This window comes from Chiroxiphia lanceolata, chromosome 17 (assembly GCF_009829145.1).
Source record: "Chiroxiphia lanceolata isolate bChiLan1 chromosome 17, bChiLan1.pri, whole genome shotgun sequence".
Taxonomy (NCBI): domain Eukaryota; kingdom Metazoa; phylum Chordata; class Aves; order Passeriformes; family Pipridae; genus Chiroxiphia; species Chiroxiphia lanceolata.
In genome coordinates, this window is record NC_045653.1 from 14,315,225 (window position 1) to 14,334,305 (window position 19,081).

The following is a 19,081-nucleotide window of genomic DNA, read 5'->3' on the forward strand; positions in this document are numbered from 1 at the left end:
TGCCGCTGCTTTACTTTAGGGAGAGATTTGCTTCCTGTAACCGGGAGGGTTTCCCCGGTTGTACACGGAGCGCTGACAGCCCTGCCGAGCCGGTGCTTCCCTCGCTCCCGGCTCCCCGCGCATCCCCCTCGGCTCCTCCCGCAGCCCAGCGCTCGCTCCCGCCCGGACCCGCCGCGCCTTCGCGGCCGGTTCTCCCGCGGTGCCTTCGCGGCGGGGACGCTTATATAAAGTTGGAGAGGGCGATGCTTGTGCGTGGCGTGGGGGGAAGCAGGGCTGCCTTGACATTTGCTGTGGGACGGCAGCGGGCGAAAAGGGGACTTTTGTTATATTTAGAACAAAGGGACGGGCAGGATGTCCCCGAGCCCTCATCCTTTTGTGGACTGCAGAGGCGAAAATGATGGGGGGGGAAGGGGGAGACAAACAAATAAATAAATAGCGAAACGGATGAAGAGGAGGCGGCGGTGCTGGCGGGGGGAGCCGGGGAGCGCCCGGAGGTGCGGGGCTGGGAGCGGTGCGGCCGCTCAGCTGGCGCTGCGGAGCTGTCACGGCCCGTCCCCGCCCCGCCCCGCCCGGCCCGGCCCGGCCCGGCCCGGCCCCGCCGCGCTGCCATTGGTGCTGCTGCCTCCGGCCCCGGCCCCCGCCGCGCTCTCGGCGGGCACGGCCGTATAAGAAGCCAAAGGGGGCTGCGCTGCGATCACAGCTGCACAACGAGCGCTGGCGGCGGCAGCTACAGCAGAGACCTCTCGGCTCGTCCCCCCTCTCTCCTCCTTTTTTTTTTTTTCTTTTTTTTTTTTTTTTTTTCCCTCCTCCTTCCTCCCCCTCTTCCCTCCCCTTCCCCTGCGCTGCCAGAGCCAGCGAAACTCCCGTGCAGAGCCCCGCCGCCGCCGGTAGCCCGAGCGCTGCCCCGGCGCCCGCTCGGGCTGGAAAGTTGCGGCAGGCTCCGGGCTCGGCTGCCGCGGGGAGCGGGCTCCGGACTTACAAAACCCGGCCCGGGGCGCGGGCTGGGCGTTTGCACCGACCTTCTTCCTGCACAGACACGAAGGCAGCATCTTTGTTTTGTTTTGCTTTTGCCCTTCCTGCTACCGCTCCTTTCTCCTCGCGACCGGGCGCCGGGAGCTGCCGCAGCCCGCGGTGCGGGGCGAACGCTGACACCGAGAGCCAGGAGCCAGCCAGGCGGCCCCGGGGGCCGGCTCGTCCTTGGCTTTGTTGCTCCGGACTGAAGAAGCCCTAGAAGCCGGGAGAAGGAGGCGGCGGTGGAGGGGGAGCTGAGGAAAGGAAGCGAGAGCTGAAAGCCAAAGTTGCTTTGGAATACGGGAGCGCAGCCAGCCCTGTGCCAGGCTGCGCGCTGGGGTGAGGTCTCCAGCCCCCTCCGCCGGGAGAGGTGCCCGCAAGACAGCGATGGCAGGAGAGCTCAGCATCGGAGCCGAGCTGCCTACTAGTCCGCTGGCCATGGAGTACGTCAACGACTTCGACCTGATGAAGTTTGACGTGAAGAAGGAGCCCCTGGGCAGGAACGACCGCTCGGGCAGGCACTGCACCCGCCTGCAGCCGGCCGGCTCCGTCTCCTCCACCCCCATCAGCACCCCCTGCAGCTCCGTGCCCTCCTCGCCCAGCTTCAGCCCCACCGAGCAGAAGACCCACTTGGAGGACCTGTACTGGATGGCCAACAGCTACCAGCAGATGAACCCCGAGGCGCTGAACCTCACTCCAGAGGACGCGGTCGAAGCCCTCATCGGGTCCCACCAGGTGTCCCAGCAGCTTCAAGGCTTCGAGAGCTTCCGGGCCCACCACCACCACCACCATCACCATCACCAACACCACCACCAGTACCCCGCAGTCACTCACGAAGACCTGGCCGGCAGCGGGCACCCTCACCATCACCACCATCATCATCACCAGGCCTCTCCCACTCCCTCCACCTCCTCCAGCTCCTCCCAGCAGCTCCAGAACTCGCACCAGCAGCATCCCCCCTCCAGCAGCGTGGAGGACCGGTTCTCAGATGACCAGCTGGTCTCCATGTCTGTGAGGGAGCTCAACAGGCACCTCCGAGGCTTCACCAAAGACGAGGTGATCCGCCTCAAGCAGAAGAGGAGGACCTTGAAGAACAGGGGCTATGCCCAGTCCTGCCGGTATAAACGTGTCCAGCAGAAACACCACCTGGAGAACGAAAAGACCCAGCTCATTCAGCAGGTGGAACAGCTCAAGCAAGAAGTGACCCGGCTGGCCAGAGAGAGAGACGCCTACAAGCTCAAGTGTGAGAAACTTGCCAGCAATGGCTTCAGAGAGGCCGGCTCCACCAGTGACAACCCCTCCTCCCCCGAGTTCTTCATGTGAGTGCTTAACAAAAATAATTAAAAAACAAACAACCCCCCCCCCCCCAAACCTGACCCCTGTCACCTTCCCCCTGCTCCCATCCTCCTCCGACATCTCCATCCATCCGTCTGCGTGACTAGAGAGAAAGAAGGAGAGAAAAATAGACTTGATTTTTTTTTTTTTTTTTTTTTTGCAGCATCCAGTCTTCTAGAGTAGCTGTGGGAAAAGTAGGCTGGGGGTGGGGATGGGAGAGGTAAAGTGCAACTTTTTGAATTTCGTGTGCGAGTTAGAGGCAGAGACAGAGGCAGAGGCAAAGGAGAAAAGGACAAGTGAAGCGTTTTATAGATCGCTTGCTTGCAGAGCGAGATGGACTTTAAAAGAATAACAATAAAAAAGGACAATGAACAAGCCATCTATAACGTACTGCCTGCTTGGAAAGAGAGAGGACATATACAGCACCATCTCATGCACAATTTACCTGCTTGGGAAAAGAGAATAAATAAAAAGGACAATATATGCAAACTCTTCATATATTGCCTGCTTTGAGAAATAAGTTACAGGACTCAGATGGGACATTCAATCTAAGAAAAAGAAAGAATGAAAGAAAAAAAAAACTCATCAGTTTTATTGCCTGCTTGATTATATAGAAAAATACGAAAATCTGCATTAAAAATATTAATCCTGCATGCTGGACATGTATGGTAATAATTTCTATTTTGTACCATTTTCTTGTTTAACTATAGCATGTTGATCATTGATCATAGATTTCTGTTGTTTTGTTTCATCAATAAGAAAAGCATCACAAGTTATCAAACTTTTTACTGCTTGTGCAGTTTTGTTCGTTGGTTTTGCTCTTGTTTTCTTTTATGGTTGTTAGCTTGTAAATATCTGCTACTTCAAACCGCACAGGAAAAAAATACACAAAAAGCAAAATAACATTTCAGCAGGCTGGTTATACGGTTTGTTTGGTGTTAAAGAGATACTTAAGGAAAAAAAGTTATGGGCATTTTGCATTAGAAAAAAACCCAACTTTGTATATCTGGTGCACTTTTAAGTTGTATTTTTTTTGTTGTTGTTAGTTTTCATTTTGGTTTTTGTTTGTTGGGGCAGAAGCAAAAACGCCTGAATGGTATTGACAAACCTAAACTTAACAGGGGAAACCCCTCATCGGTCACTAGAACCTACTCCATGCCTTAAAGTGGCAGCGAAGCTCTTTCCTTCAGGACAATTCCCAGCCTGGAGTGGTGAGGCTTGGCCATATAGTTTCCCTTCTGATTGTACACTCAGGAAGCGAAGGACGGACGAGATACCAGTTCCTTTAATAAAACAACTGCCCCTTGATTTTCGGTAAATAAAGAGAAAAAATAACCCCAAACCCTCCTCGTTAGGAGTCAGGTTGCGACAGCAACGAGGGCTCCGTGTGGCCGCTGAAGTTGGGTTTCTCAATGGCAGCAGTGGATGAGTGGGCTGGGAAAGTGCATAAAACTAAAACTTTTTTTAAAGAAGGCATACTGCAACTTTTGAGTGTATTCTTTTGCAATGATTTGTAATCTGCTTTTCTGCTTCCCTATGCAGCGAGTGAAAGTTTTAGCCAAAATTTATTTGCAGTTGTATAGTAGTAGTAGTTTGGAGTCTTATGGGTGTTTTTATTACTTTTTTTTTTTTCCTCCTGCAGGTCAGTAAAAGGATTTACGTTGCACTGACAAAAATACCAAAATGAAAACTTATTTTTTAGTTTCCTTTTAGGATAGCTGGCACTGCTGGCCGGATGCATTTTAAGTTTGTATTAGTTTATAAATTAACAGTAATAACAAGATTGTAATGAACAGCATGGTGCTTGCAGTTTTAAATATTGTGGATATTAGTCATGCATCAGAAAACGATCTTTGGTTTTTACTGATTCAACTGTGTTGAAATCAAAACATTGCAGCGGAAAAAAATTGTTTTTATTTCATGTAAAGTTCTGAAGGGATCAATTTCAAATCCTGCTTATGATATGAAAAATATTAAAAACCTGGTCTATTGTAGTTTTATTCAGACTGGTTTCTGTTTTTGGTTATTAAAATTGTTTCCTATTTTGCTTATTAAAATCATTGAAATGGCATTTCTTGGAGGGACCTGCTTCTCTGACGTCTCGTGTTCCGGGGGGGAAAAAAAAAAAAAAAGAAAGAAAGGAAAAGTTGTGGCCCCCTCCCCGTCCTCACCCTCTGCCGGCGCTGGGCTTGCGGGGGGCGCGGGGCCGCTTTGCCCGCTCGGGAACGCTGCTGCCGGCGGGGAAGGAGCGCTCAGCCCCGCACCCTCCTCTGCTCGGCTCCGAGCTCCCCGTGGCAGGGGGAGCATCCCCCCAGCCCCTCCGGGGGACCCCCGCCCTGTCCCCCCCGGGCTCCGCTTCCCCCGCCGGGAGCGGGAGTGTCCGGCCTCAGCCTCCCCGGGCTGAGGGAGCGGGGAAGCGCCAAGGGCACCCACCCCTCTTTTGCATTTTTTCTTTTTTTCTCTCTCTCTTTTTTTTTTTTTTTTTTTTTTTTTTTTTTTTCCCCTTTCTACATTAGAAAAGGAGAGAACTTGGACAATTCTGTCCTTTCCCCGCTCCTTTGGGATCCGTGCTGGCCATTCAGTCTCCTCCCGTCCATCCTCCTCTCCGTCTTCACACTTTATTTATTCCGGCCGCTTTTCTTTTTTAGCGTCAGCAACGGGCAGCTTCGAAGACTCTTTAGGTGCGTGTGGGGAAGGGGACGTATCTCCCTCCACCACCCCCCAGGGCTCAGCACCTCGTAGCCCCAGCCCCATGCACCAGCAGCTCTCAAGGCAGCATAGCTGCACAGCTCCCTAAAGTGAAGCAGGAGGAGGTTAAAAATGTCACCCGCTCCTTGCCTGGGTGCGGGAAAGGGACTCCCAGAGCTGGGTCGCAGCGTGTCCAGACGCTGCTGCTCTCAGGAGTGTGAAAATGGTGTTGAACTTTAAATCCCTCTTAAACCCAAAATCCAAGGTACCACAGAAACAGAAAAAATAGCTTCTCTCTGCCCTGCTGCCCTTCCCAGGAGCAGTGAGCTGTCCTTGCAGGGACAGCGTAAGACGTGTTTGGAGAACAAACCGGTTGAGGACAGAGTGTGGAAAAACAATTTAAAAGCAAATACGGTTACTTAGAACAAAATCCCCTCTTAAATCCCATCCCCATCCCTGCCTTGTCAGAGCCAGCTGGGCCAGCCACTGGGCTGAGGCAGTTTGGAAGGGGCCAGGGCCCGTCCCTGCCCCCCGGCCGCATGAGTCAGGCCCGGAGAACAAGCTCGTACCCTGCTGCCCTGCCAAGGGGGGACAGGAGTTTGCAAAGGAAAAGGCTGGGAGAGCCTGGCTTTCCCTGTATAGCCTCCCCCCTTGCCAGTAAATGCTATGGCTGCAGAAAGCCTGAGAGGAATATTGTTTGTGGGAACTGCCACCGCATATTAATGTCCCCTCATGCATGCATTGAATAAATCACTAGGCCTAATTGAACAACAACAACAACAACAACAACAAAAAAGTAGGAAAAGCAGGCCTTAGAAAAGCCCTCCAGATTCCCACCGCAGAACGGTGTCAGCGCCGGGGCAGCCCCGCGGCACGGCCCGGGCGGCCGGGGCTCTGCTGGCCCGGCCCCGCTCCCGGCCTTTCATTTATTCCTTTTAAAAGGAAAGAAAAACGCAACCCCGTCCCACCGGGGGACTTGGGGTCGGTGGGACCGGGACCGGCAGGGCTCGGCGGGCGCTGCGAGGTCGGGCTGGCTCCTCTGCCCGCCCAGGCGGCTCCTGGAGGGGCTTCAACGCGCCGAGGGGGGCAAAACCCACCCGCACTTGTGCTCGGCACGGCCTGCGGCTGGGCAGCACCGGCACCGGGGCCAGGCAGCCCCGCGGGGACCGGGGCGGGCAGCGCTGCCTGTCCCCCGCTGCCCGTTCCCCCGGCGGAGCCCCCTCAGCGAGGGGTGACCCCCTTCCCTTCGCTCGCCTACTGCCATCCCCGGGATCGACTTTGGTCTCTCGCCGTTCATCACCGGGCTGACACAGGGGCAACCACGGAGAGCAGCTACTTGAAGCGAAGGGAAAACTCCTCTTTCCCCTCTTTTCCCTCCCGGGAGCGGCCTGCCCGCGGGGGGCTGCGCGGGTCAGCTCGGGAGCGCCCGCCCGGGGCTCCCCGCTCCCCTCGGAGAGAAGCTGCGTGTCAGCTGCGGGGAAAGAGCATCATCCCTTCCCAACCCCTCTTCTCCCCCGTCTCTGGACGCTTTGCCCGCGGGTGCTCTGCCCGTCCTGCGGTGCCGCAGCCCCAGCCGGCCTGGCCTTCCCCGGGGCTCGGAGGGGTCGGGGGGCGGCAGCCGCTGCCGCACTCCGGGGCTCACGAAGGCCACGGCTCGGAGGGGCCGGGCACTGACCACCCCCCGCTCCTGAAACCGCCCAGGCGACCCGTCGCTCGCCCTCGGGGCTCTCCGGAGCGAAGATGCTGCAAAGAGCCTCCAAAACAGCCGGGCGCAGCGGCCCCCATCCCGAGTCGCTCCTTGCAGCCCCGGGAAGGATGGGGTCGGGGTGCCAGCGAGACAGGACCGGCCCCGGGCCCAGGACTCGGCCCGGGCGGAGCAGCCCCGGCCGGAGCGGAGCCCCAAGTGCTGGGGATGCGCGGGGAGCAGAAGTGGCGGTGCCTTTGCCGGCGGTGGGAGCCCCCGGGGCAGCCCGGCGGGGGCGGGCGGTTGCCCTGCACCTCGGGGATGGATGGGGCGTGTGACGGGGAAGGACCACAGGTTTGCCCCGCTAAATTTGTCTGCCAGACGACGGTTCACTACGTGATCTCGTGTAGCGCAGGAGGACGATTCCCTCAAGTGAAAATCACGATCTCGCAGTGTTGCAAGAGCTGTTGCTAACAGCCGGAGCCAGCTCCGCACCCCCGCCGGGACAGAGGTGGCGACCGGCTACGGCTGCTCCCAAATTGAACGAGACACTCAGACAGGAAACACAATTGGCAACAGCCCCCCCTTCCCCCATTTACTGACACAGAGCTCACAGACTATCGCTGCCAAGCGCTTAATAGACTCTTCTCAATATTCCTTTCCCTCCTCCCCTCCAGGAGGGTGTATAAAGATGATTGTCTTTAATTCCAAAACAGAGACATCTAAGAAGACTAAAAAGACTTTTTGAACTAAAGATAGACGCATCGCTCTAAGACTTCCCAGGGATGCTGAGCGCTGCTGCCGGCCGGCAGATGAGTCGCTCGGTATTGAGGTGGGCAGGCGAGATGTGTTATAATGACGAGCCAGGGGTTTGCGAGATAACTGTTCCCAGCTGGTTTGGGGTTTAATTTTTTTTTCTCTTTTTTTCCTTCCCCCTTTCCCCTCGGGCTGGCGTCGTGCCCGCCTGGCTCTAGCAGGCTGCTCAGTGCGGGTGATTGACAGAGCAAGGTCAGGGAAGCTCTTCGGGGCTGGGGGTGTCGCGTTTCGGGGAGGGCAGATAAAACACCTCCAGCGCTCGGCAGAGCCCTCTCCGGCTCCGCGGCCGCGCAGCCCCGTGCTCAGGTTCCGCGGGGTCGGGGAGCTGCCGGGCTCCCGGCCCCGCGCCTCCCGCTGCCCGCATCCTGCCCTGCCCCGCTCCCGGGGGTCCCTCTTCTCTATCTTAATTTTTTTTTTTTTTTTAATCTTTATTCGGGCCAGTTTCGCTTTACTTTTTTTCTTCTCCCCCTTGCCCCCCCTTTAAAATCATTACGTTTCACTCCACCAGGGTTACATTAAATCCGAAGGTCTGTGCACACACACACTCGCACTCCAAATAGCTTATTGCATAATCCCGTGTAGCGTGTTCAGTGATGTCTCACGCAGCGGTCTGGTAGGATCCCACGCTGGACTTTTGTTTCATGCAAGAAGGAGAACAAGAAGAGGAGAGTTAAAAGAGGCTTTCAAGCTCTGCCTTTTCTTGATTTTTAAGTGGTGATTTCAGTACTGAATTCTGAATGCAGCATGAAGTGCTGCAAAATGTTTTCTTGCTGTTGCACCGAGGAGAGGGAAGAGACAGTTTATATTTTAGCTGGTCCCACGCATCACGGTGTGGAAGTGTTAGGAAATGGACTGTGGGGGACTCGAGATCTCAGGTGCTGCAGATCCTTTGCCTTAAACAGAATCTCTCCAATGGGGGCTTATTGTGGGTGCAGTTTTGTCACAGTACAGCAGAAATAAACACTGCAGTAAAGAGGGAAAAAAATAATTCCACATAGAGAAAGAGACATGTTTTCCTGTCCCATGGAGACTGCTGGTGGGTTTTAGAGATAGTTGTCCTTTGCCATGTTTTATTTCCCCTTTCAAAGTTTCACTGTTTGTCTTAAGGCACAGATTCAAAACACTGCATTTCCACTTTATACATGTGTTCTCTTAAAAGATTTGTTTAGACAAGGAAACCAATTCTAAGTGTTCTCACTTGAAAGAAATTAAATATATAAAATGATAAGCTGCTGCTAAAATATATAAAAAACACTTAAATTAATAATAAGAACTTGTTCTGAGGCAAAATTCAATTTTACTTCCTATTATGCAATCTTTGCATGTAAAGTTGCTTTAATGCAAAATAGCAGCTCATCAAAAATTCTGTTTTATTGGTATCAAAAATTTATGATATCCTGAGGCATGAGGGGCAGAGAGCAAGGTAGCAAAGCTGTGTCCTTTTACCAAGTTTAGTGCTTTCTTTAAAGAAACATCTCAAACTTATTTCTTCTCCCTTCTTCCTCGTTGTTGGAGGCAGTGGGTGAAGGTTTATAGCAGAGAAAACTCCACTGCCAATGTCACTGTGCTGCTCTAATGCACCATTTTAACTGTACCCTCTCTGCAGACTCTTGCTTTTATTGCAATACTAGGAGATAATAGGACATGTCCACACAAATACAGAGCTGGGATTATTTCTAAACTGTGATGTTTTCATCCAATATTGCAATAATGCATATGTATTGCAAATATATGGGCATTGCTCGTGCCTGCATTTGATTATTGAAGCCTGAAACCTCCCTCTGATAAAATGTAAAGATCTGATTCTGCTTTAGCCTCGACTTCCCACTAATGAGACTTCATTTGTTTCCAGAAAGGTGCTCCTGGCTTTATAAAGGATATTAAACACTCGGTGACAAGGGCATTGTGGTCAGCACGATTTTCTTCTGAAATAAGTGTGGCAAGAAATCGGTGTCAAGCACCTGAAATCTGCATTTATAAAAATAAACAGTACTCCTTCTACAGTAGAACTTCAGGTAATTTATTAAAGCAGGCCACTGCCCTTTCCCAGGGGCATGGTGACCTGGCCAAGGTGAGCTGCAGACTGACAGCAGAGCTCAGCCTGATGAGTTGCTCTGGGCCTGTCCCCCCCTCACAGAGCTGGAAGCTCAGGGCAGGATCCCTGAGCAGCAGGAATGGGGAGGCAGGAAGGCAGCACGAGCCCCTCTGATCCTCTCGGTCCATGGTCCTGTTTTATTTACTGCTGAATGGAGCTGAAACTTTCCTGCTGCTTCAGGGGGCCCATTCACAGAAGAAATTACAGAGGGTAATAAACCTGCACCTTGGACTTCTGGTAACTGCTTCTTCCTTACTCTTATTCTGTGGTGCACTTATTACCTAAAGCTTCTACAAACACGAGAAAAGGAACATATAATTATAAACAGGTCTCTGAGCTAACCCTGGCCCTCACAGCTCTCCAAATCTGCATTTTCCCCTTATTTAAGGCAGCCAACAATTACAGGAAAAAGGGAATTTGAGCCTGAAATCTGTGCTCATGCAATCCTGAAGGAAAGCTTTTACATTTCCCCTCAGTCTGGTCCCCATCTTGCTCGTTTTCCGAGGACACCCAGCTCCCCGTGTTTGTCAGTGCTCTTGCAGTGCTGCCATCAGCTCCAGCCCTGAGCCATCCCGGGCAGCTGCTCAGGCTGACAGACTGAGTGCATTCAGGACAGCAGAAATACAGGACTGCTGAACTCCTTCTGACACAGCCCATCCCCATTTCCCTGTCAGCCCTGACCCCGGCTCAGGCGCTTTATCCGGGTGTTGCTGTGGCGATGCCACGCTGGCTCTGAGAGCACACGAGGATCCCGAGGGCTGAGGAGCACAAATTCATCAGGGCCAGCACTGGTTTTGTGGAGTGACAGGTTAACCCACTCCACAGGGGTAGCAAAGATGTTTGCCAGCAGAAAATGGTTTTGAAAGGGTATTTCCAGGTCCTCACTTATCTCAAGTCAGACCCAAAAGAACAGAGTGTTAAGTAAATACCTGTGAGCCTCTGGGGCTACGTAACAAATGAGTCATGCACGAGTCAGACAGACAGACAGGAATCATGATAATAACATTAATAATAAAGAAAAGTCTATGGCTTTCTGATTTGCAGTATTACCAGAACTCTCTCGTGCAGTGATTTCTGTCCTGCTGCATGGAGACAAAAACCATGAACTGACACAAAGGAAAAGCATCCTTAAACAGCAGGTAAGTTTAAATTGGAAATAAACAGATCTTACAGTCACATTACTCAGCTCAATAATTAATGCAATGGCTTGGATAAAATTTAAAACACAGCAGAAGTATCAGCTGATGTCTGCTCCAGAATCTAAACCCAATGTTCCTACTAAAAGTCATGTATCTTTTAAAAGGAACCCTTCTCCATAATCTGTTTTCAATTGAAGTCTACAGTAAATATATCAAGATTACTGAATCACATTGTTTACAGATGAAACAGTTTAAAGGTGAAGTTATTTTTGGTTTAAATCTTCTATGTTTTAAAATGAAAGGCATTTTTGGAGTAGCTGCTGAAAAACAAAAAACCAGAAAAAAAGAAAAAAGGAAGAAGATGAAACGTGGCACTGTGAGGGTTAAGCAAGGTCCTAGAATCCAAGTAAATATTTATATGAGTGCTCAAAGAGGGGGGAAAAATCTCAATATAACCAAAATATAAATCATGGTGCTTTATGTTAGCTGTCAAATTATTCTAGCCCCTGCATTCCAGTACTTGCTCTACTGGTAATGTCACATACAAGATGTGGGCTTATGCCCTGGTGCAGGTTTGGCAGGTAATTAAAGGCAGTTGCATGGAGGTTTACACAGACTCCCCAATCCCCTGAAAGGCAAACAACCTGTAAACTGTGAGAGCTGCAAGTGTGCAGATCTGGATGGGAACAGGGATTCTCACAGGCAGGGGGGAAAGCCTGGCTCTAGGGTGCTGCTCTGCTCCTCATCTCCAGCCTGAATTAACTCTTTGGGGCCTCTGTGGCTGTTGCTCTTTGCACAGACAATGAAAGCTGGATAGCAGTGGAATCAGCAGCCAGGTGTTTGTCAGAGGGACAAAAATAATAATAAAAGCAAGCCCTGAGGGCAGCAAGCCCTCGGGTCAGGTTTGCCTGCATTCTTCACCTGGGGGAGACTATTCTTGCTAGAAGTCATCTGGGTGATTTAGTCTATCTGCTTTGTCCAGACTGCCAGTTGGAGACTCCATTCTCAACAGGGTGAATTATTCCCCCCAGGTTCCTGATGCAGCCTGTTCTCCACCCTGAGACGGTCCTGGGAGGAGACTGCAAATGATGCCCAGAGTGAGTCTCGGGGCCTTTGATGAAACTCTCTCCCAGAAGAGAACCAGAATCAAACTCTGGGGCTCAGCCCCCTGTGAACTCTCATCCTCTCATTTGACTCTCTCACGTGGATGGGGGGACAGAGATACACCTTTCACTTTGCTCTTCCTGCCACGGGTGTTCCCACTTCGGGGGGTGGATCTTTGCCCTGGGAGGCACCCGCCTGTCTCCTGCTCCGGGTAGGAAACGGGCACAGGGCTGCAGGTTCTGCTCTGGGAACTGGAGTGCTGTGCAGCCACACCTGTGTGGATGCAACCTCGGTGTGCTGGAGCTGTGCCAGCACTGACACCCTCTCTTTGAGCCACGGGATTAGCATGGCACCAGGGTGACGGGTTCCTGCCCCGCGGCTCCCTCCCCACGCCTGTGTCATCCCCACCTCAGCCTGCAAGGGCAGGGGCTGGGGGCAAAGGGCAAATCCTCGGTGTTTCACTGCCTTTCCATGGAGGTTTGCAGAAGAGAAGTCAAGCTGTAAGGGGGTCACCCCTCTGCAGGGATAACCCCACCACCAACACCATTCCACAGGGGCTGGTGAGCAGCCACCACTGCTTGGCTGCCAGAGGACCATTCATACTCATTTAATCAGTCTCTTGTGCTAATTTCTATCTACATCCTTTCTTACCTTCTAGTCATGTACAAAATCAGAGAGCAAGGCCCTTCCTGAATTAGCCCAGATCCCTGCTACTCAGCTTGGGAAATGCCAGGTTGAATCCTGACAGTAAGGTGAAAAAAACTCCAAAACAAGCAGAGATCAACTTTTGGAATTGCATAGACCCTTCATGTGCCCTAATCAAACGGTGATTTGTCTGTCTGATAGAAGTTTAGATAAAGTTTTCAGGAATTTGCAGTAATTAAACGTGAAAGCGGAAGAAGCACAGGGTTTCCAGGCAACATGCTGCAGAAGGGGAGTTTTGGAGGAAGGCAGAGAACCCCTGGTTAAACATCTGCCACCCTGCATGGAAGGTAGTGGTGATTTCTCTGCTCTTATGGGGTTCCCCCCTCCTCTTCACTCCCTGCAAAGATGTTCTCCTCCTGCTGTTAAAATCAACCAGAGGAGAGGGAAAATCCCTGGAGAGTAGGAAAATATCCTTCAAAACAAATTATTGCCTTTGATTACAACAAGTAACAGATATAAAAAAAAAAAGTCCCAAGGAAAGACACTCACCTCCTCCATAAGGACTTTGCTCCCATGTCAGAATTATGCAAGCTAGAGCACAGTGCAATGCTCAGGATATTCAAGATAGCTGTCAAGAGCAAAGTATAAACATTTCCAGCCAATGCACTTAATAGAAGTGTGTTTGCCAAGTGCTGCAGCCTCCTTTCTTGGTTATGGCAAGGAAAAGACCTTTTTTATTAAGTAGAAGAAAAAATCCTCCCCCAATTAAAAAGTACTCCAACCAAATGTTTGAATGTCAACCTTTTCCTGGTGTTTTGCTTTGTTACCCAGCAGGTCTAGCAGCAGTGTATCCAAAGTCTACCCAGGTCCTCCCATCATGTATCCCTTCCCACAAATGTTATCTGTGAGAGAACAGACTCACAGATGGGCCTGAGCTGACCAGCAGATGGATGTGGTGAGGGAACCCACCACTGTGATCCAAAGGGGAGGCAGAAGAAATGGAGTGGAGCCCCCGTTGTGCATAAAGCACAGTAACATTCCTGGGAGAGCAGAGTCTGTGGGAATTTGGACATTGGACTTTGCTGGGACCAAAGGTTGACCCCATCCTCCGAGAGGGGTGAGGTGGCTCTGGCAGGAGGCCACTGAACTCAGGGAAGAGAGGCACTGCAGTGGCAATTAAGCTGTAACCAGCATCTGCCTTTGCTTGAATCACTTTGCTCCACCCTGAACATGCAGTACAGCAGGGCTGGAAGCTCCTCCAGCCAAGAACTTGGGACTCCAGGGAAGGGGTGTGTTTGTTCCTCCTCTGAACTAACAACTTCATTCCAAAAGCAACCACAGTTGTCTCGAGCTACTGTCACCAGTCCCATATGCCTTTAGCTAGAAACAGAAGCTTTCTGTGAATGAAAAAGGCCTGAAGATGATGCTTCTGTTTTAATTAACTAATATACCCAAGAGATTTCTGCCTTTTCCTTGAAATCTCAAATGGCTTCTTTAATTGCTGTTCTCAGTGACAGTTTAATCCCCACTCCCTGGCCTGCACTTGCCTTTTCCCAGGGCACTCTCCCTGGGTGAGAGCAGAGCCCTCTCTCGTAGCTGGAGTGCAGGAGGGGCTGTTTTCCATTAGGGAACCTTCTGATGACTCCAAGATGACTATGGAAAACCCTCCCTGAGTTTGTCCCTCCACGCCACATGATAGAAGTGTTGACAGGAGGTCTCTCATCCAGCCTCCCACTCAAGGTAGGACTGTTGCCAGCACCAGATCAGGTCAGCCGTGGCTTTGCCTCAGTAAATCTCCAGCAGTGAAGATCCCACCACCTCTCTGGGTGCCTCTTCCACCCACATTCTGCTAATTCTGTTTCTAGGAACTTACCCATCTCCAAAGTAACTCTTTTCTACCAGCAGGACAATAACTTGAGGACACTTTGCAATGTACCCCACCTGCTGTCCTTCAAGGAGCTGACGACCCAGAAACACAAGAAGTTGAACACCTATTATGGAAACCAGGAAAATTAAGTCTTGTGTTTAGATTCATAAAATCCCCAGCAGGCTGTCCCTCAGCCTTACAGGCTGGAGCCACCAGCAGCAGCAGCAAAGTTCTCTGGTCCCCTGGAGTTGTGCTCCTGGGATAGCCAGGAGCAGCTTGCTGCCTCTCTCAAGCTTATGTCTAATTCCCATACATGGAAATGAGTTATTATTCTGCCTCTCCTGGCTTAAGGCTCAATTTGCTGAGGTGTTGTCAAAGCATTCCCATCAGATCCACCAGGTGTGGCAGCCAGATTTGTGTTCTGAGTGCATAATGTCCTGTATGTTCACCTGTACATGCGTGTTTGCAGCCTCTTTCCTCCCCCCTGGCTCAGGTTATTCTGTACAAAGCAGAACAGCTCTGACAGAGCACAGCAGGAAATAACGGTGCCAGGGCACCTCTGGGGATGGGGGTTTGCACCTTTGGGTGCTGCAGCAAACCCAGGCCTTGCCTTCTGCCCCCCAGGCAGGGGCCTCTGATGGAAAGGAAAGCTTTGGATACCCACCCCTGGGTACCCACCCCTGGGAGAAAATCCTGCATGTGCCAGGGAGGCAGATGCCAACACAGGACTGGAGAGGCTGGATAATCCCCACGAGAGCAGGATTTAAATCATGGCTTTATCTCCTATGCCAGTATGGGTGGTGTGGTGGTTCAGCTGGTGACAGGGCTCATGGAAAAGTCCTGAGGATTCCAGGGCAAACATCAGTGCCGTGGTATTTTCACCATCAGTGAGAAGCTTCAGGGGTGATTTGGTTGTTCATCAAGCCCACAGGGAGGATCCAACAGCTACCAATTAGAGGAAGATGAAATTCCAGCCTCAAAACAGATTGAACTTCTTTGTCATGATAAAGCTGAAATAATGAGTGATTTGAACAACTCGGGAGGGGTTGCAAAGGTCTAATCCATTGCTTGGAAATTGTAGGGAAAAAGATGGGATATTTTTCCAAGAGTTGTTTTAATCAAATTAGGAATTAATCCAGACATGTCCTATGGTCTATTATAGAGGTGAAATCAGATTAAGTGGTAGCAGTGGTTTCTTCTGCTCTTACAATCAATGAAAAAAAATGTAATTGTGGTGCTACTGAAACAATGAAGAAATATACTGCTGAACTAGTGGGGAGGCTAAAGGACAGATGAAAATATTATGAATTCTAGAACTTATACAATAGATTGCATTCACTTCAGCAAGAATTCCAGCATTGTTATTTTTTTCCACATTTAATTTAAAGAGGCAATATCCTTTTAAGCTTTCATTCGGCAGCAGGGTAGATTAAATTTAAAATAGAAAAGTGCTGCAGAATAGATCTAGGGATGTTCAAGGCTGGAGGACAACTTAATGAAGCAGAAACTGAAATACCATACGTCTCCAATAGCTTTAATTTATACAAATATTATCTTTGTGTCTTTCATAACATGATGCAGAGGAACTCAGAGTACAGTGTAATTCCTTTGCTTTTCAAGATAATTTTATCCATTTTAGTACCTGGGTTTGAAACCAGCCCAATTCAAACCAGAAGAGCTATAAAGGATTTTTCCTTTAATTGCTGAAACAGGCTTGCACGTATAAAATCAGTTTAATGGCTGGAAAAGGCTGCGTGGTGGATAGATAGGGATAAGTGCCAGACCACCTAGAGTCCAGTCCTACCACAGCTATTCAGACTGGTGAGGGCTGGGCACAAAGAGCTCCAGGGCAGGGGCAGAGCTGGCAGTGGGAACTGGGAACCCTCCTACCCAAAGGCCATCACAGATCCTGCATGTCCTGCTGCAAACAGCTGGGCTTTGTGGGACTGGGCTGCACCTTTGCTGGGGTTTGACCTTTTTCCACCCCAATCCCAGAAGCAGGTCAGTGGGACTGTGGCTCCAAACCCTTGATGTGACAAAGCCAAGAGCAGGAGGAGCAGCAGGAGGGAGCTGAGGGTGACATGCACTGAAGCTGGGATTTATTCCCTGCTGGGGAGGGATTCCACCCTGGTCAGGCTCAGAGGGAGATCCAGGGGCAGTTTGGTTCATAACTCTGTTAGGGGACAGTCACAGACTCCCAGAGTCCCTCTGGGGTGGCTCTTCTTGCCCAGGGAGGAGGGACAGTGTCACCCAAGCTGGTGACCTGCTCTGTGCTGTGGTCCCTGGAGCTCCCCCTGTTCTGCACAGCCCTTCTGGCTGAAAGCAAAAGCTCTCAACACTTTGAGCTTAGAGGCAGCAGCTTTTGGTGTACTTGACCTCCCAGATATTTTGGGATGTCATTGTACCCCTTCATATCCTGTATAGGATACCAGATCTTCTAAATCACTGCATGATCTTTGTTAAAAGCAGCCTCACGTGAATTAATTTTCATTTCTGTCAGGTGAAATAATATCTTTTACTAACATCTGAAAAGGGCTTTGAAACTTAAAGAGCAGGTATCTAATATCTAGCACCTTATTTATTCACAGATGTTTGAATCTGCTCAAGACATGTAAAACTGGTCTATTTTCTTTTCACTCAGTGTGTTAGAAGTGGGGAGAAAGAGAGAGAAAGAGAAAACATGTTGCTGGAAGACATCTTCATTCTGAATAAAAGTAGAGTTCATTAATGAAGAAGGTTCTTCTTTTCTTTATTCTTCACAACATGCATTTTCATGGTTGGTTACAAGTCTGGCATTGCTTCTTCCTTCATATGCTGCCAATAGTTTTCTGTGATCTTAATTTCCCCCCCTCTACGAAAACCTCAGGAAAAAAATTCCATATATTAGCCTGCAAGCATATGATTGACACACAGATTAATGTTACACAATTAAGGAATGTTATCAGGTGAGTGCTTCAAAAATCACAATATTTCACAGCCAGGCAGGCTTCCTGACACCACGGTAAGTAGAAATACTTTATAAAAATTATTTAGAATCACCATCTATCATCATGAGAAACCCTGTGTTGTGCTAAAATAATTGACAGTTTGATAGCTGTGAAATGTTCCCAATCCAATAAAATACACGGGATTTCCAATAACAACACTGATAGGCAAGGATTTACAGTAGTTCCCAATTTATTATGAAAAATGATGGAGTTCTAATTTGTGAGCAACTTGAGTGTGTTTCAACTGCACAGTGAATGTCCTTCAAACCATCTCTGATCCAGTCATTTCTTTCACGAGTAAACGAGCCATGAATATGCATATCAGGTGCAGCACAGCACGGGCTGCTCTGCCACCTCACACCCAGAAGGTCACTGGCACGAATCTCCTTCGGTGCTGAATATTCCCTCCACCTCAGGAGGGTGTGGAGCAGCTCCCCAGCTTCCTACACCACTAAAGAGAGGTGTAATTGGGTACAAACCCTCACCTATTCACTCCCCCATGGCTACCTGGATGAAAGAGAAGCTGGAATGAAAAGGCTGGAGCTGGAAAGGAGCCCTGCAGGGGCTGGCAGGTGGTTCCTCGGTGCCTTGGTGTGACCCTGCTGGCTCTGCCTCCTCCAGGAGCACTTCAGCTGCACTCACCTCCCTGATCCATTGGAGCTGGGATGAGATGGATCATCTCCTCACAGCCCATGCAGGAAGTCCTTTTGGGAATCATCAAGTAAATGTCCAAATTGCTGCATCATCCAGGCCCCTTGGTGCTGGTGGATGAGGCAACCCAGCAGTGGGCTGGAGGTCCCAGGCCAGCCTGGAGCTCCTGCCAGCTCCTCTGCCCTGCCCTCTCTTCTTCCCACTCCCATCTTTCCTGCTCTTCACTTCCATCCTGAGAAGTTTGCAGTTAGAATGAACAGTTTGGGCTTCCCCTCTGCTCAGGAGAATCAAAAGAATTGGAAGATGCAACACCTCTTTTGTTCATGCATTTTTCTGGCATCCTTGGAATTATTTGGCTGAATTCTGACCTTGTTTGACAGGGGTTTAAGCCACAGACAATCTCTGACATTGATGGGGGTAAAGGAATAAAGCTTCTGCTAATGTTAAAAAAACCCCAGCAAACAAAAAATAATAGATGCTCCCAACTCAGACCTGTTCTCTCAGCTACAAGAACATCAAAAGCACCAGGTAAAAATCTTGGCTTATTTATGCAACTTTTGTTTAAAGGAGAAATACTTTGGACTTTTTTTTTCTTTTTTTCTTTTAAGACAAACATTTGTTTTAAGCAACCACTGAGATATTTCCAGCAAGGTTCAAGTATGAGGGATATCCTTTCCCCACCCTGTCCCCAGAATTAACAAGAGAGAGAAGGAACATAATATCCTAGAGTAACAATTAACCTTCAGCTCCTTGCCTGTCACAGCATATGCAGAGGAGGAAGGAAAGCTCAGTTGAATGCACACTGAGGCACTGTCCTTTCAAACTCTTACTAGAGGACACAGGTTTATAAAAGAGCCCAGTGGAAAACTGGACCCAATTCTGCAATAGGCTCCTGAGGCACAGAGGGAAAAGTGGTCACCCTTCTCCAAGGTCTCACTGCAAGGTGAGAACTTCCAACAGGAATTTTCTTCACACCTGGGTTATTGAAAAAATAGGTGTAATTGTCTGTGTAATTCTCTATGTAATCACCTATTTAACTATATATGTATATAGCTATAT

General features: G+C 50.0%; 1 protein-coding gene across 1 annotated transcript; it reads left to right on the forward strand.

Moving 5' to 3' along the window:
- Nucleotides 1-695: 695 nt before the first annotated feature.
- MAFB (MAF bZIP transcription factor B) lies at nt 696-4,417 on the forward strand. The gene has a single exon (XM_032705221.1). It carries the CDS (start codon nt 1,399-1,401, stop codon nt 2,332-2,334), a length of 936 nt encoding a protein of 311 aa, XP_032561112.1. The 5' UTR covers nt 696-1,398; the 3' UTR covers nt 2,335-4,417.
- Nucleotides 4,418-19,081: the final 14,664 nt, after the last annotated feature.

Excerpts from the sequence above, each read along its gene's own strand:
- MAFB (XM_032705221.1), top strand. The coding sequence starts at position 1,399 with ATGGCAGGAGAGCTCAGCATCGGAGCCGAGCTGCCTACTAGTCCGCTG.